Here is a 26,660-nt window from a genome sequence, read left to right as displayed (position 1 = left end):
CCATGATTTCACAGATAATGCTGACAATTTTTACAGGATATCGGGGTCAGAATAGGATGACTTGGAGATTGGGATAGGACAAAGCAAGGCAAGGTATACTATGGATTTCTATGGGTTTCTATTGATACTCACAATCCACTTTAGTTTAGGATTTTTGGACTGGCAGCGTTCTGGTCACCACACAGATCTGGTCTAACAAAGGACAGCCGGACAAAATCAGCGGGACAGGATCAGCTGGGCAGGGACTGGATACCAAATGATAGTGCTGGTCACAGGATGGATCGGGTACCTCTGTATGCAGTTATTGGGCAGCAGTTGGTGGGCCACAAGCCCGGCTAGTATCAGGAGGCTTCCCACTAAATACCACCGCATCTCCGTTTGGGTATTGGGATTTTACAATTGAGGCCTTGCTGGAAGGGTCAGCAATGATTGGCCTGGTAGTTGGATCTGGAGTCTGGATCAATGCAAGATGAAGGAAACTATCAGGACACCGCGCAGGAAATCGGGAAGAAGAGTGTGTCTGGAGTTCTGTCAGGGACCCTTTATATAGAGCATAGTGGCATCATTGACTATATTGCTGGGCTGGTTTAGCTAAGCATGCCTTTAAACAACTGTATTGAACAATCCATATTGGTTGCCTCCCCTGCGTTGTACCCAGTTTATGAGGTTGTATTTTATGATGGAAAAAGACTTCCCACAGACCTTTTTTGCCAAAAATCTATCATATCTATATTTACACTTTTGTACAATGGTGGCACATTAATAAATTGCATAATCAGGTCACATATTCTATGTACAAGGCAGCCGTCCATTCCTGCAATCTGTGAGCCATTATTTTGGGCGGTTACTACTTTTTGATCATTTTAAGCATGAAAAGTTCAGCCTAAAATTCCATAACTTTATACATATGTGGGGTTGATCATAAGGTATGGAATTATGCAAATTTACATTTGGGACATGTATACTTTTCTGGTAATCTGCAATATTTTGTTACTTCTGTTCCCTATGCAGTAATGAAACCTCTGACATCTTAAAAGAAAGGCCATAAAATTACTTTTAAACAGTGAAATATTTACTTTTTTCCAAAGTTCTGCTGCAGAGATAAAAAGTATTTAAAGTTTATTCATGAAATAGTCTTTGGGAACAAATGGCAGTCCCTTTGTCCCTGGGTCATTTATTTTCCTTTCTTTCAATTGAAACCACCTGGCATTTCCTTCAGAACATGGTGGGAAGTTTGTATTGCCACTTCAGACTTCCTTCCCTGGGAGCTTCATTATCAGGGTCCCAGCAGAGACGAAAGTCTGTTCAACCCCGTAATTATCAGGGGGTTGTTAGTATCTGCTGAGAGGGAGCCCTCCTTTTGGTGCCACCCCTCTAAGCAGAAAACCTGTTTTTCAACTTTGTTAGGGAGAATTCTCTGTTTAGGCTGAATTTCCTAACCTAGTGAGTCCCCCAGCAGCTTTGCTGGATTTTTGGGGTTTATTTGTTTCTCCTGCCAAGAGTGAGACTTTTACCCTCACTCTTGGGCATGATTTGAGTGTTTCTTTGACTCTAGATGTGTTTAATGGGCTATGGGGTCTTTTACTCCATAGGGCTTCATGTGTTTTTGTGATGTGTGTTACACAGCACCCTCAGTACAGTAACACAGGGGTGTCATAGTGACTCCCCAATATAGACTCCATAGCCTGGGACTGACTACTGTCTCCCAGAGCCTGTAAAGTCACCATTGACTTTACTAGTCTTAAATTCTGAACAGAACCAGTACAGACCATCACATTGTGGACGTACTAGCTGGGGCAATTCAATTGCCCCGGAGTCTGTTAGTCGAGGGGGCACGTCTCCGTCCCCCCTGATCGAGTTTTGGCTGGTGGCAGTGGATACTACTTTTTATATTCAACCGCGAATATTTCTCTATGGGATTTTCCCATTGTTCGAGGCTACTATCTTTATTTATTTAATTACGATAGCCTCGAACATACCGCCGGTTTTTTATTTAGTATTAATTCTCCGGTTGGTATTTTTTGCCAAAACTCGGTTCTAAAATGGCGTTTGTGTTCTCTTCTGTGACTCCAACCCCAGTCGAGCCCTTTGTTCCACTTTTTGGCTGGCTTCTCCACAGAAGCCCTCCAAAGTGGTGCCACTCTGTCTGGGGTACTTAGGACGGGTGGAGGGGGATTTAGGCACACTGGACGGAGTTGCCTAGGCAACTCAAGTCGCACTCTATCCTGATTGGCCCAAGTGGTGAGCCGGCCGGCTCACCACTTAGCATGTTTGAGTGACAGCTAGGCTGAGTGAATGGGGGTTTTCTGCATAAAAGCAGGGCTTTTGGGGACTGGAACTTCAGAAGTCGCCACAGGACCTAAGAATCCGACGAGGGAGAAGCTGAGCCGACCTGCCACGACGACACCACCGGTGGAGCCCTGCTGGACCGTCTCACCACTTTTCCCAACGACAGAGGAGATCTCCCGCCGGGGAGTCTTCTTCCTTTGACTGGTGGGGATAACCAGTTTCACCATCTTTTCGCCTTCCCGACGTATCTCGTGGCCGCCTTGCCTGTGCCAAGCACCCCGGCAACCGGGATACCACGTTTTACCACGACCGCGAATTAAAGGGTAATAACTTTAACCGGAAAACTCTGCGGCTGGTTTCTTCCCTGGCAGTGCAACGACCTTCATCTTTCCTCCAAGTCGAGATCTTCTCTTCCCCTGGACGACGACGAGACTTGCACCCGCTGCCAGGAACAACTGCCCCCGCTGGATGATCCTTCCCACTTAAGGTACCGTGTCCCGCCCGGCTTCCCTTGCCACCGACTGTACGGGGTAGACTTAGCCCCCGGCTTTCGAACCTGGGTTAGCTTGGGACACCCTGGCTAAACTTTTCTGAGCCTCTCAACTCTTTTCAAACTCTCTGCAAGACTTTCTAAGCCTAGTGTAACTGTGTGATCTTGGGCGCATTTGTGCTCTGCTCTCTCGAAGAGTGGGCCCAGCCTATGGACTTTGGCTCACAAGTGACTTTTGCTCTACTGCCTTGCTAATAGTGTTCTTAAACCTTAGAGTGGTGTACCTTCCCATATTCTGTCTTTTTCCCTCCCTTCTTCATAAACTTATTGGAGTGCCATCTATAGTTAAGCGCTCACCTCTGTATGGAAATAAGTGGTGTTAACTAAGACTTCTCCAAGTAACAAGGGTTGTGTATATTATAATAGTAACTGTGTTTAGAGTGTTTTACCATAAGAGTGCTGGAGTGTTTCAAACAGTGTGTTTTTAAATAAATAATTATATACTTTGATACCAAAGCTCTGGTCAGTGTTTGCTTGTATTGTTGTATCTGAGTGCCTATTGTGTATACTTTGCATACTGCCTAACTCTTCTTGAGGGAAGTCTGACTGCTCAGCCACAGCTACCAGGTAAATCTGGGTGGTACAGACTGCTACCAAGTGGGTTTACTGCTAACACCTGTAGTCCTAAATCTTTTGCAGTGTTCCCAAAGGGAACTGCACAGGTTTCTGCCTAACAAACTTGCAACTCCAGCCATCATAGTTTTAAACTTTATTTTCTGATCTTAGATCCAGAATTAAAGCAAGCCTGTTGCATAAAATAACCCATGTTGTATAGTCTCCCCAGCAACAAACCATTTCACATTGCTAAGTAAGCAGGCTTTCATTCACCAATGTACTGTTCCAACACACAGGCATTTGTTTTTCTTTAGTTTGCAAAGGCCCATTTTTTTTACACGTGGTGCAGCTGGCCTTCCTTCTTAAATTCAACTTTTCATCTCCAGCTGATTCACACACTTTCTTGCAGCTATTGTTATTCTTCTTGAATGCTAGAGTTGGTCTGAAGCACGTATACATTGAAACATACATAGCTCAGCTAGTTAGTCTCTCTCTGAACAGCTGAATTTTTGATACTTTTGCAAAGAAAATGAACGCGTTTCCCGTGTAAGTAAAAGTAAAGTTCCTGGTTGCTTTTTCTTTAGAGTTGGTTTGACAGGGCTTGTCAATTCAGAATCGTGCCTGGTTTTGCTGAGGCACAGTGAGACACACAGGGCTTGGTAGGGCTTATTAATCACAGTGGCTTTAAGGAACAGAGGGAATTGGCATCACAGCAGCATTTTTTAAAGGTGAAAAAGGGTTTCTTTTCAATGGAGATTTTAGCTTTTGCAGCAAAGCAACGCTGCTTTTTCCACTTTCTTCCTTTTGTTTGTCGGAACCCACTGGAAATCTCCTTCAATGTGCCCCCTGGTTCCATCGTGCCAGATGTGTGCTTGGCAGGATGGTGCAGCCATTTTTGTTGTTGCAAAACGCAGTTTTGAGCCATGGTGCTCACAGGAGCCAGCGCAGCCATTTGGCTGTTTCTGCGCAAATGCAGCTTTGTGATGTGGGGAAATACTGTTGCGTGGGTCAATACATCCCACAATGGATCATGGGAGTTGTAGTGCAAAATATGTGGATGGCAGCATAATGAGTAACTAGCTGATACTGCTGTGGTACCTGCGTTCTCCCAGTGTCTAGCTCCATGCCTGGATAATGACTGCATTTTGAGAAATGCTAATGGCATGCTCTAGTCTAAAGCATCCTAAAGCCTGTAATGTTCACCTGAGCAGTTTATAAATGTACATATGTCAATCGTATGCCCTCTTGCCAGGTAGTGTTCTCTAGTGACCTCCAATTTATGTAACTCTGGATTGGCTGGAATCTGGGAACATGGTCCTTTCATATGAGTCGGGGCTGTGGCTCAGTGGACAAATGCATCCAGTACAGTGGCCTGTGTTTGACCTCATGGTCACAGGTTTGAATCCCGGCAGGTCCACTCAGCCCTTTGTCCCTCGTTGGTCGATAATATAAGTACCATTGAGCTGGGTAATTATTATAATTCTTCTTTTGTAATGCGCTTAATACCATAATACCAACGGGTGGTTTCTAAGCGTGGGATCGGGATTTGAACCTGTGTTGGACTGCGTTGTCTTGCTTCCAAGACAAACATGTTGCCCCGGAGATATCCTTCCTAACGATAAACCTCTTAACTGTTAATAGCACAAAGATACCCCTCTGGTGTTTAATATGCACTCTACACATGATTGTCATGAGTGTCCACCAGTTACATAGCAGAGTTGCTGAAAAATTCCAGGCGGCCCGAGGCATTCCCTGTGGTGGGGAAGTCTGCAAAGTTTGCTTCCAGCTCATTGACCGGGAAGGTTTTGAATGAACAGCATTGAGTGAGGGGGCATTTGGCCTGACCTTTTGTGAGCTGTAGTCGAGTGGGTGACTTGATGATAGGATGGCGGTGTGGTCAGACCAGTCAAATTTTTTTAAGATCCACGGATCGGTCAGTGCGAAAAGTGTGCATCAACTGTGGCTGTCAGCCTGTGACTCAGGACGTTATCAACAAGAAAGACGTTACTAGAATTTGTTAATTTGTCAGAGGAGAGTAAGGTAGAGATGTCTGCAATGAAAGAGTCACTCCTGTGAGGTGGTCTGTTGATGAGGTGGAATGTGATGGATTCTTGGTGCGATAGAGGGAACCGGCAGGCGAGTGATTCAAAAGAGCTTGTTCTGGGACTGGGGATGATGGAGCATGGCCAATCACTCCTGTCAATATTGCTACTCCGTCTACTGGCCAGTCTGCATGTTGGATGCAGTAGCCTTGGGTGTAAGAGGATGTCAAACGTGCAGGGAGGATGGGGTAAACCATGTTTCGGCGAGGAACAGGACATCAGGGTTGTTGTACGAGATGAGGTCAGCTGTCTCTGCAGCGTGGGCTTCTACTGAGCAAGAATTGAACAGGAGAGGGCGTGTGCATGTGATCTGTTGGTGTTGGATGGGGGCAAGGGCAATATTGATGAGGTTTGCTGGGATAGCTTGCCAGGGCTGCCCTGGGTACTTGGCCATTCGAACCCTAATGAGAGTGCAAATTGGCTGTGGAGGGAGGACACACATTGTGATGTCTTTTGGTGAGTAGCAGTACTAGCTGTGTTTGTAGGTGAAATGCAGTCTAGCGGGCCAGGCCCTTGGCCTCATCAGGCCCAGATACGCACAAACATGCAAAGTCCTTGTCTTCTCCCATCCTTTGCTGAGGATGCTGGCGATGAGGAGGCCTACAGAGGACTGATTAAATAGGTGGTGGGCAGAGCAACTGAGTGGCAGGTCCTGGTCACATGACCAGCAGCCTACTCAATGCTGTCTCCTATAGATATACACATTTACTCCTGGGCACAGTACTCCAGTCACACACCAGGAAGATACCCAGTCAGGCTGGTCCTAAAAACCAACAAACAGTCTGGTCGACTGATGCAGTTTCTGTATTGGAGGGATCTGTGGTAAGTGACCAGTCTAATCCAAACCACTACAGAGACGGAAAGGCTTAAAGTGGACAGCAGCCATTCTTATACTTTCCTTGACTTCAAAATACATTGCTACAACAATGGCCCCCTTACTGATACATTGGGTTAGTAATGCAGTGCAGAATACAGCTGTTACTAGACTATGCTACAAAACAAGTGTAGGGTGATATAATCATGATTTTGCCTTGTCCTGGGATACTACCATATAGGAAAAAGGATTGCAGTGGCAGGGGGCTTCAGTCGAAGTCCCACTGACCACATACATTTCCCAATTCCAAAAAGACCAAAAGGAAAAGAGAAAAAGTGTCAGGGTCCCTTTAAAAGTGGACAGGAGCACCTAAAAATGGACCCTAGGCATTTGGGCAAGTGGGACCTCATGAGGAGAAACTCCCCCCTTAGGGGACGAAAATTCCTGTCCCTTTAAGCAACTCCTTAACTCCTCTGCCGTGATGGCATACATGGAACTACCCGAGATGCTTAACGGCAACAAAAAAAACTGGGATAACATGCACCATGGGTATCAGAGAAAATGAACTGTCTCTTTAAGAACAAACTTTGACTTCACTGTGATGAGGACGTTTGGGAGGCGCGCAGCCAGCGAAATTCAGAATGACGTTGAGCTAGAGGAGCAAACGCTGGGAAGGCAGCCCAACCAACTACGCGGACACCAGCCCTTGGCGATATCCGCAATGGCACCAGTTGCCAGCAGTGACGCAGGACTGTAGTACAAAAGGGAAGGGGGAAACTGCCAAAGAGATGCCAATGGAGAAGACAACTGAGCAAGAGAAGACACGCAGGAAAGAATGGCCCGAGTGCCCGCAGGTCCCAGAGATGTCTCCCCACCCCATGAAGAGAGAGATAACTGGGTGACCGGGTGGGACAGGAAGCCAAAAGGGAATCGGGGAAATTGTTTAAACTCAAACTTCGAAGGTGATGAATTTGAACTCTAATATCAGAAGAAACACCATATTTAAACTTGAGAAGGAGAATATTAATAAGACCACACAGGGAAGTGGGGAGAATATCTGAATATCTCCATTCAAAATACACAAAAGGGAGCTTATCAAGGAGAGAATACTACAAGGTTTAGGACACCTCATCACATGAAAGTGATGAAAACATAAACACAAAGCTAAGGAGTTTAAAAACCCAGAGGGGAGAAATAAGGGTAGGAGAAGCCCAAAAAATAGGTTCACTCCAGCGCAACTAACAGATACCGAGAAAGGGAAGAACCACCCCTGGTGTCCCAGAAGCTACAGTTGGAGTCAGTTAGAGACAGAATACTATGCAGCAGCTACATAGGAAGTTAATCAAATACCAATTGACAAACTAATACCAGGAAGGGGAGCAGTAATTATCAAGAAGCAAGACCCCAACCAAGAAAATATTTCGCACAAGAGCGTTCATGGCAAAACAACGTGTTTGTAAGGATCAAACAAACTTCATGATAAATAATCGTACAAGGTAAGAGACAAGTCAAAGACCTTATCCAAGAATCGTCCACTCCTTCACCATCGACCCCGTTGACGAACCATCATTCATAGGCTCGTCTGCAGCATCATCGTCGACTACCCCAAAGGCGTCCTTGTCGATGATACCAAGACCGTCGTCTAAATCATTGTTGATGAAGGCTCGATCAATGAAACAGTCCGCCATGCCAGCGGTACCGGGTTTTGTCACGTCTAAAGGCTCATCGACGACTACAGGCACCTTCTCCATGGTAACAACGGCTATCTCAAAGATAGCATTGCCTCCAAGGCTTCAGTCAGTCCCGGTTGGGTCTGTTTCGTCTGCACTACCTTCTCCAGGGGCGCCTGTCCTAGGCACCTTCCTCAGAGGTTCCAGCAGAGAAAGGGAGGTACCACCAGATCTCTTTTAGGCTGAATTCCACAAGGGTCCCTCAGCTACCTTCCACATCCCCTGTGAGGCCTCCCAGGGTCGTGTCTCTTGCCCGTGTCTCACCTTACGAGCCCCTGGCCTCATGCACCAATCTTGATGCCTCAGGCTCTGAGAGATCTACCTCCAAGAGATGTTTCTTTGGACATTTTGTCAACTCTCCACCCCCGGTCACAGATTCAGCAGCACCCACCACTAGTGGCTCCTGGTCCTCCTGTGGTTCCAGGCCCGCCTCCTGTGCCCAATCTACGAAGACCATCTCGGCCCAGCCTGGCGTCAATTCTTCCAGTACCTGCAATCCTGCACCACCTCCTGATCCACGACTCCCTATTGTAGAGGAGTTGGACCTGACCGGCATGGACACTGATACAGACACCAACCTGGATACAGATGGTTCCCAGGGTATAGATGTATTTGAGGACTATGTCCCTGTAGACGGTGAGCTGCCAGCTGTATAACTACCATCTAGGGACTCTTCCCCCAGATGAAGTGGGATCTTTCCAGGTGATGATTTCCCATGCGGCCAAACTTTTCAACCTGGTTCCCGGAGGAAAAGGAGGGATTCCTTTTCCAGCATCGTGAATCCTCCAGAAAAACTGTGGTCTCAGTCCCCCTTTTGGATGACGTCTGGGAGGATGGGTTTGTGGTGATGCAAAAACCCTTTTCCACACCAACTAAAAAGGAGAGGCTGGAGACCAAATATAGGGTCCAGATTTGGGAGGATCTCTCAGGGGCAACGTGCTTGCCTTGGAAGCAAGACGACACAGAGCACCACAGGTTCGATCCCCAGGTCTGCGCTTAGAAACCTCTGGGTATTAAGCGTGTTATAAATAACCTTTCATATCATAATCATAGTCTCGGCTGCTGCGAGGAAAAGGTAGTCTAATCAGTCATCATCTAGTTCAGTTCCACCTGACCTGGAGGGAAGGAAGCTTGATGCCACTGAAAAGCACATAGCTACCAATGCAACGTCTGCAGTCAAGACCGCCAAAGCCCTATCCATCCTTGCACGCTATGACAGAGAACTCTGGTACAAGTTGGGGCCCATTCTCGATTTCCTGCCAAAGGACCACAAAGCAGAGGCCATTGCCATCTTTCAGGAGGCGAAATTGGGGCATCTGATCATGAAATCATGGTCACCCTTGACATTGCTGACACCGGTTTCCAGCGGGTGGGCAACAGGGTTGCCCCATGCCATCAAGGTTGGCTCAGGGCCACAAACTTCAGGCAGGACGTCCAAGCCAAGGTGGTCGACGTGCCTTTTGATGGGGATAATCTTTTTGGCAAGGCAAAGGACAAATCGCTTCTCACTATCAGGACAGACACAGACTGGATGCTGTCTGGGCACGCTGCAACAAAGGAGGCAGGCCTTTTGCTCCCAGAAAGGAAAGGTTTCCTGAAACTGCAAGGTGCCCAGCCCTCTCACTCCACTGCACAGGAGACGTATAGTGGCCACTCTCAGGCCTATAGGGGATGTACCCAGCGTCGTACACAATCCACCAGGATGCAGACGCTGAAGGAAACCTGAGCAGGTCCCAAGCCCCCACTTCAGCACCCCAGTGGGAGGCTGACTATCTCAGTTTGTAGACATGTGGCGCAACATCTCCACGGACAAATGGGTGCTCAACGTCATTGAGCAGGGATGCTCTCTGGAGTTGCAAGACGAGTGCCCCCTGCATTCGTCCCATGAAACGACAAGCACATCAGAGGGCCCAACTCGTCAAAGAAGTTCAGGCCATGCTGCTAAAAGGGCCAATAGAGCCTTGTCCCTCTGGGGCTCCAGAGTATACTCCAGATACTTTACAGTTGGGAACAAGTAATGCGGGGAAGGCCCATCCTGGCTTGGGTCGTCTCAACAAATTCCTAAAGTCCACGAAATTCTTGACGGTCCCGTTACAGTGCGTGCTCAGCCAACTGAAAGAGAGAGATTTCCTGGCGATGCCGGATCTGGAGGATGCATATTTCCACATCCCCATTCTCCCAAAACATTGCAAGTTCCTAAGGTTCGTCGTCCAAGGAAGACGTTACCAATTCAAGGCCTTACCCTTCTGTCTCAAATCGGCCCCAAGGGTGTTCACCAAATGCTTAGCCCCAGTGGTGGCATTCCTTCGTCGGAAGGGACTGTATGTCTACCCGTACCTGGACGATTGGCTAGTCTGATCACGTTCTCATGCCCAGCCGGCGCAACATACAGCAAAGACTGTCCAGACTCTAATCTCTCTGGGATGCTCAATAAACTATCCCAAATCCTGCATGGTGCCATCCCAAGACGGTTTGTTCCTGAGGGCCTGACTCAACACAGTCTCGTGCCTGGCAGCCCCATCAGAGAAAAGGAGAGGTGCTGTCCTAGGAAAGGTCCAAAGGCGACAGTCCGGTTCCTCAAATCCCTGTTGGAGATGTCTTCCTGCATCCATCTGGTCTCTCATTGCAGGTTGCACATGAGACCTCTCCAAGAGTTCCTGGATGCCAGGTGGAAGCAGACCTCCGGCTCATAAAACAACAAAGTAGTTCTCAATCAGACGTTCAGGAAAGACCTGAGGTGGTGGTCCATTTGACTTCACATCTCGCAGGGGGTCTCCCTCAGGACCCTGCTGCATCAGGAAACGGTCACTACCAAAGCGCCTCTGGAGGGTTGCGGTGCACACACTGGCTAACTATGCGCCAGGGGACTAGGGTGCCCAGAAGAGAAGACGTTGCATATTAATGTCCTGAAACTGTGGTCAGTTTTTTGGGCTTTCACATCTTTCAAGCCACAGCTTTTGTGAAGGGTGGGCGGGATCTTCACAGAAAACGTGACCACCATGTATTATATCAAGAAGCAGGGCGCAACGAGATCCCTGTCCTCTCCCTGGAGGGACAGAACCTGTGGCACTGGGTCATTGTTCTTCAGATGTTTCTAATCCCGTTCCACTTGCCAGCCATTCAAAACACTATTGCAGACTCTCTCAGCAGGGAACTGCGGTCCTGCCGGAGTGGGAGCTCCAGCAAGCTCGTGTCTCGGAAATTCAGCAAATGGGGCCAGCCTCAGATCGACCTGTTCACCAAGTCAAGTGGCAGTGGTTTGCCAGCAGGTTCCCTCAAGCAAGGAGTCTTGATGGATGTTTTCACGATCCCATGGGAAGGCTGATTCCTGTACGCATTCCCACCAATACAGTTGCTGCTACGTGTGATCAACACACTCTTACTATCCCGCTGCAAGATGATCCACATTGCACCACCGTGGCCCAGGCAGATCTGGTACCCAGACCTTCTTCACCTTTTGGTGGCTCCAGCATTCAGACTGCCTCCTCTCCCAGACCTTCTCTCTAGGGAAGGATGATCCATCCTGCACCATGATCCAGATTCTCTGAGCCTGGCGGCCTGGCTCCTGCAGTCCTAGAGTTTGTACACTACTCCCTGCCCTTGGAATGCAAAAACTTTCTGGCTAAGGCCAGGGCTCCATTTACACTTGCCTGTTGCAAGCACAAGTGGATGCGTTTTACAGTATGGTGCTGGTCGAAGATTTGTCGGTGGCGCATTATGGCACCACAGCTTCTTCCATACTTGCTCTCACTTGGACGCACTCTGAACAGTCTCTCCCGTTGTCACATAGACTCGTCAAATACTTCCTCAAGGGTCTTGAAGGCTCATGCTCCTGCGTGGGAGTTTAATGTGGTACTCTCCAAGCTCATGGGCCTGCTGTATGAGCCTATGTATCTGGCATCAGTGATGTTTCTTTCTTGGAAAACTGTGATCACCTCTGCCAGGATGGTGTTTGAAATACAGCCTCTCACATGTACGCCTCCATATTTGTTGTGGCTCTAAGGACTCATCCTTCCTTTATTCCGAAGTTCCAGTCGGAATTTCATTTAAGCAAGCCTTTGGTACCGTCAGTTTTCTTTGCAATCCCTTCTTTGGCTGCTGAAAGATCTTTGCATTCACTGCACGTGGGTGTGTGCCTTGAAATTCTATGTTGCGCGCAAAAAGGACTTTTGAAAGACTTCTCTGCTTTTTGTACACTTTGGACCTGTGGGAAAGGGGAATCTCCAGATGGCTTACGGCTGCATCATGCATTGCAATCAGCTGGCCAACAGGATGTTGCCAGGCAGTCCAAGGGGCCATTCCACCAGAGCAATCTCATGTACAATGGCATTCCTCTCTGATGTTGCCCTGTTGGAGATCTGCAGGGCTGCTACGTGTAGTTCTACTCACACCATCACAAGATTTTACTGAGTCTTGTGTTGGATACGCGTGCTTCGCAACCTGTTTTCTTGAGGTGAGTGTTCCAGGGGTTTTCGTGAGGTGTGTGTGTTCCAGGGGTAAGTCTTATTGCTTCTGTTGAGCCTTGCCACCTCCTATGGTTGTGTATATGTACTGCTGTGTAATCGTATTCATAGCATGTGAATCCATGTAAGACCCCATGCTGGAGAAGGAACAAGTTAATTACCTGTAACTCTTGTTCTCCAGCATGAGTCTTGCAGGGATTCACATGCTGCAGCTATTCCTGGTTCATATTGCCATTTATTACGTGCACTACCAAATATGAAGATGGCCACCAGGGATTGAGCTAAGGAGGACAAATGTCATTGGTTGGGGCAGTATGACCCAAAGTGACAGCAATAGGCTATTCGAGGAACAATGAAGTTTTTAGCTTAAAGCTAAACTGCTTTATTTTACTGTGTATTTCCAGCCTGATGACAGGAAATATTCATAGCATGTCAATCCATGTAAGACCCATGCTGGAGAACAAGAGTTGCAGGTAAGTAACTTGTTACTTCCAAATCATGAGTGTGAACGGACGTGTGCTGTGGTGTGCTGGGCAGAAATGTGTTCAGTTCCATGTCGGCCTGTACATGGCGGAGATCCTATTCTGGAAGTACTCATTTGTATTGCTTCTTGTTCATATGTGTAATATAATAGATTCACCCTGCCAGGGTAGGGGTCCACTGATCATGTATCTTCTTATTTTGTCCCTTTGGGAGGTGACCCGCGGGATGACACCATGACTACACCAGCTAAGACTGTATCCCTTGAAACTAGCATGTGGCGACACCACCAGGGGGGCTGTGAGCATAGCTTATACCATTGCAAACAGCAGCAGCCAAAGTTGCGATAAGTGAAGGCGTGGGGAGTACGAGGTCTCTGATGTAAATTGAAATGGGTACTGCTACAGCTGGGGGGGAAGGGGAGGGAGTCCCAGTTCAACCTCGCTAATGATGTTGATCTTGCTCCTCACATTGCTTTAGTTTACAATCTGTGGAGGCTAATTTTAGGCTGAAAAATGCAATTTAACACTAAGTAATAAGGACATGACCATCCACACCCTTTGCTTTAACTATAGAATGCTAATTACTGAATATGACAAATCATGTATTTAGCATATTTTAATCATCCAGCATGCAAAGAGTTAATCTTACAGTAGAGAGATTAAGAATACTAGTTACTAGCTGTGACCAAACAGGATTTAATGAACTAAAACAAACGTTTTCATAAATGTGCTAATTCCATGTATACTATGTTCGCAACTGCAGGCTAGGAAATGCACAGCTACAGGTTGGTAACCTAAAATCTTTAATTTGTGTCAAAACACTCAATTATGTAATGCCTTGTGGGCTACATTCTTTAGATGGGGTCCGTTATCTGTGTTCAAAGCCATCCATTTACAATGTGTTATCTGAAGCGGTGTGCACTTGTTTATAGACAATCTGAGAATAGGGATGTGGCTGAGATGCAGCAGAAGGTATTATTTAAAAATGAAGTCTAACACGCATTATAGAATTAGGACTTTCTTTTCTTTTAAATAGGGTTGGAAGAAGGAGAGGATGTTGGCGGAATTTCCTGATGGCAAGATTATAATGGTTTTTCCTGATGATCCAAAATATGCACTTAGAAAGGTATTCATTCTGAACAGCACACCTGTGATTTTTGGTTTACAATTCTTTCTTATTCATGCCTGAAAAACTTGAAAATACGTGCTTCAAATCACATACAGATGTTGCTAATGTGCTTGTTAGGCAGCAATGCGTGCCTAGCTTTGTCTTTAAATCCATGTTAGATTGCGTTATAAGCATACATATTAAAAAGTCATTTTGAATTTCCTTTGCTCTTCTACCAATAAATTCTGTAGTTCTTTGATAAATAAATGGCGTGATATTTAGGAGGGGTTTGTGAAGATGGCAGTTCAAGTATTTGAAACGTTTGGCACTCCAGAAAACTATTCTGCAAAGGCATTTTTTCTTCTAATTATTACTTTTTTCTGAAATCTTTTGGTAGGTTGAGGAGATCAGGGAGATGGTTGATAATGACCTTGGATTCCAGCAGGTTCCACTTATGATCCACTCCAGAACTAAAACGCTTCTTTTCATTTCTAATGACAAAAAAGTGGTTGGCTGTCTAATAGCCGAGCATATCCAGCGGGTAAGTGAGAATGTGTGGTTGTAAATGATGGTGTCTAAGAAAGAAGAATTACATGTAAACATGTCCAGTCTTAAAAATAGAGAAGACATCGAATTGAATAGACCAGTGACTGACTCTATTGTACAAAACCTGAATTGCTAGCATCTGGCCAGGACTCTCACCAATTTATTTTGTATGAATTGTAATCTATTATATGCATTTGATGTAGCAAGGATCAAGCTTCAAGGCACAGCACAGCTCTTTTTTTTTCTTTTAAAAAAAACATTTTATTGATTATTTAAAACAATACAAACCAAACTTGCAGTATTTAAAAAAAGTTGTTCAATTGTACATTTTCCAAGTCGTGCTCACTGCATCCCTTATCCCACCCCCCGTTACGAGCCTACTTCTGCTAACGTTCTGTTTCTGTCTCTGGTGATGGGGTATCTCTACCCGCGGAATCCGATGGGCCTTGTATTGACCCAAACAATTCTGCTATAAGGAGCCTCCAAGCCATCAGGGTCTCAGTCTCTTCCTCCCCCTCAGCGCTGCTAGTTTCTTGACATACCACAGTTTCCGCCTCCGCCCATTTCTGCAAATCCATCCACAATACTTCTAATCGTGGTTTATGGCATGTCTTCCACCCCGTAGCAATCTTCCTCTTTGCAAGCGCATATGCCAGGTCCTTCAGTTTGCTGACATACCTAAGTTTCCGTGGCCTAGGGAACCCCCCCCCCCCCAACAGTCAGACCCACACGGTATCCACCTTGATCTTGATGCCTTTTTCTGCCAATTTGTGTGCGACCTCACCCCAGAAGCGCTCTATTACCGGGCATGACCAAAACATATGTACCATGCCCGCATTTTCCTCGTCACATTTAGGGCATGCCTGCCTTCCCACATTTTTAAACTTGGATATTCTGTGAGGTGTCAAATACGCCCTATGTGTAACATACAATTGCAACTGCTTAAGTCTTGCGTTCCTTGACACTTTCTTGTGATACCCTTGGATACCCTTGGACTCGTTCCCACATCCCGTCCTCCATTGGGGCTCCTACTTCCTCTTCCCACTCCAGTCTCAATTGCACGATCTCCACTATGGCCATCATCATCTCATATATTCTGGATATCTCGTGTCCCCTTTCCGCTATATCGTATATTGTGTCTATAGCTGCATCTGGTTCTTCATCAAGCACAGGTTCAGGCCACCTTCTCTTAATCCTCCGCACCAGTCTATGGTGCGTGATAACTGGCCAGTGTGTAGCCCAGTTTCCGCCCCCAACTCCTCAAAGGTTTTTACGGTTCCTTCTTGGCAAATGAAGGAACCAAATGGTCGCTATACCGACCGACTCCCAATGGTTCCTGATTATTATTCTTAACTGCTCCTCCCCACCCGCCAGTACAACCAGTGGTACCTGAGGGGAGCACGGGCTTGGGTTCCCCATCAATTGACAGGCCCTGCGCTACATCTTCCATCCCAATACCATCATCTTCGGACACCCATCTATCTCTGTTTGGGACAACCACTTGATCTCCTTCAGGTAAAATGGGGCACAGTCTCGCCTGAACAATTTGGTTTCATCCTCCGAAAGCCATTTTGCCACATATTGTAGCTGACTTGCAACATAATAGACCTCATAGTTGGGCAGCTTTATACCTCCTTTCTCGTAAAAGTTCTGTAGCTTCCAGAGGGCCACCCTATTTTGTGTGCCATGCCATAGGAAGTCTCCACACATACTTGCTAATCTGCTAAAGAACTTCTTTGGTATCATATACAGGATATTCCTGAAATAGTGCAGGAGCCTAGGCAGGACCACCATCTTTAGCATTGCGCTACGACCCATCATTGACAGAGGCGGCTTTACCCAGAACCACATTCAATTCTCAATTTTTCTGATGGCTACTTCAGTATTACGCATATGCTCTTCCACCACTGCGTGGTATATGTCTATTCTAAGTAGCTAAATGTACTAGCCGCCCATGGTACCTGCAACCTCGGTAGCCGATTCAGAGGGTCCCTTTATATCCGCCCAATGGAAACATGTTAGACTTTTGAGGATTCACTGCTATGCCAGATAATCCCGCATATCTCCCCATCACTTCCAAAACATATTGGAGGTTTTCTTCCGGGTATCGCAAGTACAATAATATGTCATCTGCATATAATGATATCAAGTGACGTTCACCACCCACAGAGATGCCTATCGTGTCATATTGCTGCCTTAGATAAATCGCTAAGGGTTCCAGGGCTAATATGTATAGCATGGGGGACCATGGACAACCCTGCCTAGTTCCCCCGCCCAGTTTCCACCTCTCTGATATCACTGTTCCTGTTTTCACCCTGGCCAACGGTTCGCTATATAGCATCTTAGCCCACCGTAAATATCCTGGACCCATCCAAGGCCTTGATTGCATCCAGTGACACAACCGCCAGTTCATCCTCGCTTTCGTTCCCATGTTCAATGATCCTGTGGAGCCTCCTGAGATTATGGGATATGCTCCTGTCAGGGACATAGCCCGTTTGGTCCGGGTGTATCAATTTACCTATAACCTTCCATAATCTATTTGCCAAAACGGCGGTCAGAATTTTACTATCTTGATTCGACATCGACAGGGGTCTATAAGAACTAGTTATGCCCTGGCTAATTAGGTTTGGGAAGTGGTATAATAGTCGCTTCTCTTGAGTGACTCTGGCAGTCGGCCTAGCTCATACGCCTCATTCAGCATGTCTAACAGTGGGAGCACCTCATCTCTAAATATCTTATAAAATTCACTTGGGAGTCCATCAGCTCCCGGGGTCTTACTAGTTGGCAGCTGTCTCACCACCTCCCCTAGCTCCTCTAAGGTAATCGGTGCGTCCAGCTCCTCCCTTTCCTCAGCACTGATCTGCGGTAATCCTATGTCCTCTAGGGTTTCCTCTATCGTCACGCGGTTCTCCTCCCCATCGTCCCCATATAGTTGCCCGTAATAGTTTGTGGACTCCAGATGGACTCCTCCTCGAGTGTCCACCACATTCCCATCTTCTCTTATTATTGTTCTAATCGGGGTCTAGGGGTCTCACTCTTGTATAGCCAGGCCAAGATCCTTCCCAGTTGATCTCCCCCTGCATGCTGTCTCTCTATGTACTTTCTATAGTTAAGGTTACATAGCCTTTCCCAGTGACCAGCGCACTTTTGCTGCAGTCTTAGTATCAAATCAGTATCCAGGTTGGTACTGTTTTCACCCCCAAGAGCCCTCTCCAGTTCTTCCTCAGTTTCTTGCAGATCCGCCAGGATCCCTCCCTGCAGCCCTCTCGATTTTGCAATAGCCACCCCTCTAATCACTACTTTGAAGGCCTCCCACAACGTGCCTGCCGAGTCCGCACTGCCCGTGTTCGTCTCGAAGTAACTAATAATCTCATCTCCTCCCTAAAGAGGGGATCTCTGAGCGCCTCAGCCCGGAGGTGCCATGTCGGATTCTTGCTCTCGGGGGGGCAACACTGCCACCCGAAGATCGGGGGCGAGTGGTCCGAGAGGACTCTCGCTTTATATTCAACATGCGTGACTTCTGTCAGAATCTCTGGAGTGGCAAAGACATAGTCCAGCCTTGTGTGTAGTTGCTGCGGGGCAGAATAATGCTAGTATTGTCTCTCATGAGGGTGACATGCCCTCCACACATCTTCAAACCCAAAGTCATTCAGCAGTGTCTGTAACGCTTTAGCCGACGGGGTAGGTTTATCAAATTTCCCATCTGACCTGTCCACCTTGGGATCTAATTCGCAATTGAAGTCCCCTCCCCAAATCACTGCACTCCCCACACAGTTGCTAAGAGAAAAAGGGTCTCTATTCTATTGCTCCTGTTTGTCTTGAATTTGCTGCGCTTAGCGCTACCCAGCTCGCTTATGCAATCAATGCACTATATTCCAGTCCAACAGGTTAATGGAGTCCGAGAGCCACATCATATCGAGCAAGTGTTCCAGAGTTTCATACTAGGACTCCCCTCCCGTTTATCCCCACAATGTTCCTGATACATTCCCATCACTTATCGTGCTTCTGGTGATCTTGCTCCTCGTTCTGCTCCGGGCAGCCCTGCAAGTCCAGCCAAGACGTCACTTCCTCCGGGGAGTCGAAAAAAAAAAAGCTCTGCTTTTATGCAAGACCTTCAGCCTCGTAGGGTACAGAAGCATGTATTTGATACCAGCTGCACAAAGTCTTCTCTTAATCACCACGTAACTGTACTGCTGTCTTTGCACCAACATAGTATAGTCCGTGTATGCAGTGATGTTAGTGGATGCCCTTTCGAGGGGATTGGGTCCTCCGACGTATTCCATATCTGACATGTAATCACCACAGCTGTGCTGCTTTGGAAACTTTTTTCGGCTCCTGCGTCGATGACGTCGATGCGCCGTCGTCGAGGACCTCCTCCGACGTCATCCGATGTGATAAGTAGGACGCACGACGCCCGTAGCCTCAGTTCCGTTTTTTCCGCGAATGTGTTGCTTTGTGAATCTCGGTTAACGCCTCGACTCTTTGGAGTTCTGTTCTTCTCGGTTCTTCGAACCTGTTCGTTTTTGTGAAAATCCTTCGTGTGAAGATGTCTTCTACTTCGTCTTCGACCCCGCGTCCGGGTTTCAAGAAGTGCGGGGAGTGTGGGTCCAAGATGTCAGTGACGGACTCGCACGACGCCTGCCTCTGGTGCCTCGGGGAGGCCCACGACACGGATGACTGTATCGACTGCCAGTCGCTCACGTCCAAAGCCTTATGCGAACGTAAGAAGTTGTTGTCGGTAGGTCGGGTGTCCAAGCCCCGGAAGTCGAAGTCTGCGGGGCTTTCGACGGATGATTCGAGGGATGACTCTCCGCGTCATCGTCGGAAGTCTCGTGGGTCTCCTTCTAGGAGTCGGTCTCGCCACTCCTCAGCCTCTTTGAGGCATTCTCGGAAGCGCCGACACCGGTCGTCTTCCAGGTCCTCTTCGGAGGACTCTGCCCGGCACGTCGCTTACCCCACCAGCCGTGCAACGCCGGAGGAATGGGCTTCCTTCGGGAAGAAAATGCTGGCGATTCTTGAGTCGCAGGGTACTAAGCCGTCCGCGCCCCCGAGTGGGGTCGGTCGTGAGAGGTCGAGAGACACCGCTCGCAAGAGTGGTCGGCAGGAGTCACGGGAGAGGTCCTGTTCGGACAAGGAGACTCGTTCTCGACGTAGCCGTTCCAGGTCCCGGTCCTCGATGCATTCGAGACCGTGTGCACCTGTGAGGTCTTCAAGGAAGACATCGACGTCTGAGGCATCAAGGGCGTCGACAGGCTTTCTCGAGGCTCTGGCTCCGAGGAAGTCGTCGAAGCCGTCGACGCTCAGGTCGTCGAAGGACACGCTCGGGGCTCCGGCTTCGAGGGCTGTGTCAACGCCACCGATGCTGGCGGCGCTGCATCTGACGTCGATGCCGATTTCCTCGACGCCGATGCCTGTTCTCTTGACGCCGGCGCCGATTCGCTCGACGCCTTTCGTGCCGGAGGTACCCCGTGGCACGGGGGAACCCCCCAGGAAGGCTCTGGTTAAGAGCAAGCACTCTCGGGTGCCTTCTTTTCGCCACCTGGTCTACATTTCAGAGGCGGATGAGGATTCTGATGGCCTGGTTCCTAGTCAGGTTCCAGATGAAATTGTCTCGAGCCATAGTCAGTTTGACGATTTGAGGCAGTCACTGCATGATGCCAGTGGACTGGACACCTCTCCGGAGGTGGAGTTTTGTAGGCCTGAGCCTGGCTCTCATGCCGATTCCTCGTACCGGCGCCTTATGGCTAGGGTGTCTGAGTACTTAGGATGGTCCGCTCCCCCAGGGGAGTTTGTGCAGGATGATCTAATGGACATCCTTGATGTTGGTCCCCCAACTGACCCGGCACTGCCGTTCCATATGGCTTTACAGAGAAGGGTGGCGGCGGCTTGGACTGCTCCGGAGAGTCTCCCGGCGGTGGGCAGATCCTTGTCGCGAAAATACCGTCCAGCCAGTAGCGACCCCTGCTACTTGACCAGGCACCCCACTCCGGAGAGTTTGGTGGTGCAGGCAGCCATGGCCCCGGCAAAGCAAGCGTCGTACCCTACCATCCCTCCTGATAGGGACGACAAACGTTTTGATGGCTGGGCGAAGAAAGTGTTTTTTCTTCTGGTGGTATGGCGCTTCAGGCGGCCAACTCCATTTGTGCCTTGTCTCGTTTCACACACACTCTGTGGAACTTTGTTGCGTTAGCGGCTGAACATATTCCCGAAGGGAACGAACGGGATGGTTTCCTTGCTATGGTCCAGGATGGTAATGATGCCATGTGTGAGTCCGTTCAGTCGGGTTTGGACTTAGCTGAATGCGTCAGTAGGTCCATGGCGGCGAGCACCGTGATACGCAGGTTTGCGTGGTTGCGGAAGTCGGGGTTTGCTCCTGATGTGCAGTCCCGGCTCCTCAACATGCCCTTTGACGGTGAACACCTTTTTGGCAGCAAGGCTGACGAGAGCCTTGAGAGGTTGCAGACCTCAAAAGCTGTAGCGAAGTAGTTGGGCGCTGCAGTTCGCCAACCTCCGCCTTTTCGTCCTAGGGGACAGCAGTGGAGGGGTGGTTCCTTTAGCTATTACTCGTCCTTCAGTAAAGCGAGAGGAGCTGGCAGTCAAAGAGGCCAACGCAGGGGTACCAGAGGTGGACGACAGGGTACCCGTGGTGCCAAGGCCGCTCGGGCAGTTGTATCTTTGCCCTCAGGTAACGCCGCAGCCGCTCCCACTCAGTCATGAGGCCATGTCCCATGGTTCGCCGGTTGGGGGAAGGCTGCCGCAGCATCTTGTAGAGTGGCAAGCCATTACTTCAGATGTGTGGGTTCTGGAGATCATAACCCACGGCTACTGTCTTCCTTTTCGGCACAGGCCTCGCGACAATCCACCGGGGAACCCCTCTTTGCAGAGTCCGGATCCGCTCCTTGCGCAGGAAATTCAAGCCTTGCTGGAGAAAGGCGCCATAGAACTGGTGCCTGTAGCGGAGAGGAACAAGGGATGGTATTCCCCTTATTTTTTGATTTCGAAGAAAGACGGAGGATTGAGACCCATCATGGACTTGCACGGTTTGAACAAACTTCTCAGGAAGGACAAGTTCAAGATGGTTACTCTCTCTCAAGTTCTCCAGGCCCTTCAGCTTCAGGGCTGGTTGGTGTCACTCGACCTCAAGGATGCTTACTTCCATGTGCCGATCCATCCCAAGCACAAGAAGTACCTGAGGTTCGCGGTTGGCGACTCGCACTTTCAGTTTCGGGTCCTGCCGTTCGGATTGACCTCCACCCCGAGGGTTTTCACCAAGCTCATGGTGGTGGTGGCAGCGCATCTCAGGCAAGGGGGGATTCACGTCTACCCCTACCTGGACGATTGGTTGATCAGGGGGAGCTCTCCTGAGCAAGTCCTGGATCATCTGTCCGTCACCTGCCACTCCCTTCACAGGCTGGGCTTCTCCCTCAATTTAAAGAAGTCCCATTTGACGCCAACACAGCGGCTCCAGTACATCGGAGCAGTGCTCGACACTTCCCTGGGGCAGTGTTTTCTTCCCCAGGTGCGGGCTCTTCACATTCAGCAGATGGTGCACAAGTTTCAGCATGCCCAGACGCTCCCAGCGTTCGAGTTCTTGAGGTTGCTCGGCCTCATGGCATCCTGCATTCTTCTGGTGCCAGAGGCTCGCCTGTGGATGAGATCTTTGCAGTGGGCACTCAAGACGCAATGGTCGCAGTCCTCCGGCAGGATGTCAGACCCGGTTCAGGTGCCGCCCTCGGTCGCCCGGGACCTTCTGTAGTGGGCTGTCGAAGGCAACTTGATGAAGGGGGCTCCATTTTGGCTTCCCTGGCCGGAGGTGACGATCGTGACGGATGCATCCCTCACGGGATGGGGAGCTCATGCCAACGGGCTGACAGTCAGCAGTCGTTGGTCTCCGTCGGAGTCCAGACTCCATATCAATCAGTTGGAGCTGAGGGCCGTCAGGCTAGCCCTGAAGGCTTTTCTGCCGACTGTGCGAGGAAAGAGTGTCCTGATCCTGACGGACAACACAGTGGCCATGCACTACCTCAACAAAAAGGGGGGGGGGCAGGGTCACTTCCTCTCTGCAGGGAGGCGATGCAGCTTGAGTTCTGGGCCATCAAGCAGGAAGTTTCGATCTCGGCAGTTCATCTGGCCGGAGACGAAAACGTGACAGCGGACGCTCTGAGCAGGCAGAGCGCAATCTCTCACGAGTGGGAGTTGGCTCAAGCGATTCTCTTGGAGATCTTCGCCCTTTGGGGGACCCCTCAAGTGGATCTCTTCGCCTCCAGTGACAACCGGAAGTGCGAAAGGTTTTGCTCACGGGAATTTCCTCCAAAAGGAGCCTTAGGCGACGCGTTCGTGGTGGAGTGGTCATTACCGCTGCTGTACGCGTTTCCTCCAGTCCCCGTCATCCCGCAAGTGCTGCGGAGGTTACGGAAGTTTGGTTCCCGGATGATCCTCATTGCTCCGGCGTGGGCTCGGAGGACGTGGTACCCGGACCTTCTCGACTTGTCCATCTGCCCTCCACGTCGTCTTCCCTACCGAGACGACCTGCTCTCGCGGGAGGGGGGCTCAGGTTCTCCATCCAGAGGTCGGATCCCTCAACCTTCACGCTTGGCTTCTGAAAGGTTGAGGTATAAGGATTGGGCCCTCCCTGAAGACGTGATGGAGGTGTTGCTTTCGGCCCGAAGGCCAGCAACAAAGTCTCTGTGCCGTTGGCGTAAGTTCTGCGACTGGTGCAGAGTTCAGAATGTGGATCCTTTTGCATGTGACATCCCCATGGTTCTGTCCTTTTTACTTTCTTTGGCCCACAGGGGCTTGCAAGTGGGTACCATTAAAGGTTACCTGGCGGCGCTCTCCATCTTTAAGCGCTCGTCTGAAGAGTGTTCTTACTTTAAAATCCCTTTAATTTCACAGTTTCTGAAAGGGCTCACTAATGTGTTCCCTCCGTCACCTTTCCTGGTGCCCGGTTGGGATTTAAACCTTGTTCTTAAGTTTCTTATGGGTGCTCCGTTTGAGCCTTTACATTCTTGCCCTTTGAGGCTGTTAACTCTGAAAACTGTGTTTTTAGTTGCAGTTACTTCCGCTCGCAGAGTGAGTGAGTTACAGGCACTTTCAGTTAAGCCACCCTTCACTGTATTTCACAAGGACAGGGTTGTCCTTAGAGTTCGTCCTTCTTTTCTTCCGAAGGTACTGACGGAATTTCATTTGGCCCAGAAGGTTGTTCTTCCGGCATTCTATCCTCCTCCGCATCCTGGTAAGGAAGAGGAGAGGCTCCATAGGCTTGATCCTAGGAGAGCTTTAAGCTTTTATGTTTCACGTATGTCCCGGGTCAAAGTGGAAGATCAACTCTTTATTGGTTACGCTGGAAAGCGTTTGGGGCAAGCTGTGACGAAACAGACTTTGTCTTGGTGGATTATTTTGGCCATCTTGGAGTGTTACCGCTTGGCGGGTAAGGACCCACCGGCTGGCTTGCGGGCCCATTCTACCAGGGGTATGGCTGCATCTACTGCCCTGCAGAGGGGTGTTCCTATTCGCAACATCTGTGATGCAGCCACTTGGGCTTCAGTACATACATTTGTACGTCACTATTCCCTCGATTCCATCCGAGGACAGGCTCTGGCCTTTGGCAAGGCGGTCTTTTGCTCTGCTATTTGATTGGCTATTCTAAATTTTGATTCTAAATTCTTTCCCTCCTCCTTGCTCTGGTACTGCTTTGGGAGTCTGTCATAGATATGGAATACGTCGGAGGACCCAATCCCCTCGAAGAACAAGTTACTTTCTTACCTGGTAACGTTCTTTCGATGGGATAGTCCGACGACGTATTCCATATCGCTCCCGCCCTGCCTTCCCCGCTGCAGAATTTCTTTTGCGATTGCAGCTTACGTTCCGCAAGGCTTTGTGTCTGACTGGCAGTTGACTAATGTCACACGTTCTGGGGGAAAAAACTACAACTGAGGCTACGGGCGTCGTGCGTCCTACTTATCACATCGGATGACGTCGGACGTCAGAGGAGGTCCTCGACGACAGCGCATCGACGCAGGACGCAGACGCCGAAAAAAGTTTCCGAAGCAGCACAGCTGTGGTGATTACGTGTCATAGATATGGAATACGTCGTCGGACCATCCCATCGAAAGAACGTTCCCAGGTAAGAAAGTAACTTCTTCTATTCTACCGCCCTTGCGAAAATATTCCAAAATCTTCTGTCTTTGTAGTTTAGCATTTTCGCTATTATCGGCCGCGGTGGGGCCCTGGGTCGTGGTTTCCTCATCAGAGCCCGATGCGCACGTTCGACCGCAAATCCCTGCGAAAGCTTGTCTGCCCCTATCTCTTGCAGGATCATGTTCTCCACATAATTTGTAGGGTCCTGTCCCTCTTCTCCCTCCGGCAGGCGACCACTCGAATGTTGCCCGTCCTTCCGCCTCTTCCACTCGGTTTTCAAGGTTAGCCACCTGCTGTTTAAGTACATGTACCTCCTTTGTGTTATTTGTGCTGACATCTGTGTTAATCTTAACAGCGCTCTCCAGGCCACTTGTCCTTTCCGCCAGCGTTCTAACGTCTTGTTGCAGCAGGGCGACTTCGATTCCTACTGCGTCAATTTTGTTCTCAAGTACCGTACGCAGATCTGCCATTGCTGTGCCCCACTTAGTACTCAGTTCTGTCATGGCCGCTAGGACCTGATGATTGCCTCCCTCCGGGGCACTATCCGCAGAATGCGCTGTCGCACCTTGCGTCGGGCTCGAAGGGGCTCACTGCGTCTTTGCAAAGGTCTCCATGGTCGATTGCTTGCTTTTGGTCCTCAGACCCTTTACTGACATCGTGTGATCTTCCTTACGTGCCTGGTCTCAGGTCTGCAATGTTATTTCACGCCTCCAATTCAGTCAGGTGTTGGGGTATCTACCCCCGTCGAATGCGATGGCTCGCAAAATTACGGTTCAAGTGGGTTGTGTCCTCCCACGTTTATCTAATGCTGGCTGATGTATGTATCGCTGCGGCTTTGGTATAAATGGCCGTGTTCAGTGTTTCATTTACACTGGCTCTTGGGCCTCTCTTAGAAGGTTGAGGCCTCTGGTTGCCTAGATCATGCTTTCACACTCGTAGCATGGCTCCACACCCTGTACGCCTTTATTGCACTTTAGTCCACCTTCATGCTACCTGAGGCCATGCCAGCACTACCGCACCCTATTGTGCTTTATCCCTTGGTATCTCTTCAGGCCTGTTCTCTGCTGCTCAGTTCCTGCGTGCACATTTATTCCTTTCCAGCCCTCATGCGTCGCATTTGTTTCCTTCAGCCCTCAGGCGTGGTCGCTCCTATATTCCGGTGGAGCGTCTACATACTGCTGATACATGTTTAGTCTCTGCTCTCTCTTTTGGTACACTGTCCGCACCTGTGGTCTCTGTTCGCCTCAGGCAGCATGCACCCCCTGTGTGCCCATCTGTCTTCCTTCGGCTCTATTGCTGCCTTCCCATGTGATTCTGATCTGTATAACAGACTTCCTCTAGTGGCTTTGCCTGGCTCCTTAACACTTGTCAGTGCGCCCTGCAGTGGATTACGAGCTGCTTGATGATATAATCTGTTGGAATTTTCAGGGACCAGCTCCTGCTGTTATACTCTCTGTTCGTTCCAATGGGAGTGTGTACACATCACGTTCCACTGTACGTTTCGGGCCCGTCTCTTGGTAGCCTCCTTCTGTTGGCTCGCAAGCACGTCTCGCGCTTTGGGTATTCCGTGTCACTGGGCACTTCCCGGTGAAGCCCTGCTGCTGTTCTGAAGCTTTGAATTCGTCTCGACTAGAGAAGCCCTGCAAGAACTTGTCCCCTTGGGTTGGTGGGACCAGTCCACCCCAAAGTGAACTTGTCTGGACATCCTCTGAGCTGAGTGTATTTCCATTGCTGCTGCATGAACCAAAGTGCCAGGGAGAGGAACACCACACAGAGTGCATTGCTTTTAAGTCCGACCCAAACTCCAGGAAGATCCTCCCAACTGCCTTGAAGCAGGACTGACCAAGCCTGAGCCACCTCAACAGAGTGCTGGACCCCAGA

The 26,660-nt window shown here is 49.1% G+C and overlaps 1 protein-coding gene across 1 annotated transcript in view; it reads left to right on the top strand.

The window, feature by feature from the left end:
• ESCO1 (establishment of sister chromatid cohesion N-acetyltransferase 1) overlaps nt 1-26,660 on the top strand; it is a 644,577-nt gene that overhangs the window by 468,887 nt on the left and 149,030 nt on the right. The window contains exons 7-8 of the mRNA XM_069620888.1: nt 14,022-14,111; nt 14,491-14,634. Coding sequence (XP_069476989.1) covers nt 14,022-14,111; nt 14,491-14,634 — 234 coding nt within the window. The remainder of the gene's footprint in view (nt 1-14,021; nt 14,112-14,490; nt 14,635-26,660) is intronic.

This window comes from Ambystoma mexicanum, chromosome 5q, assembly GCF_040938575.1.
Source record: "Ambystoma mexicanum isolate Mex_15411 chromosome 5q, UKY_AmexF1_1, whole genome shotgun sequence".
In the NCBI taxonomy this organism is placed as follows: Eukaryota; Metazoa; Chordata; class Amphibia; order Caudata; family Ambystomatidae; genus Ambystoma; species Ambystoma mexicanum.
This window is presented reverse-complemented; position numbering and strand designations above follow the sequence as displayed.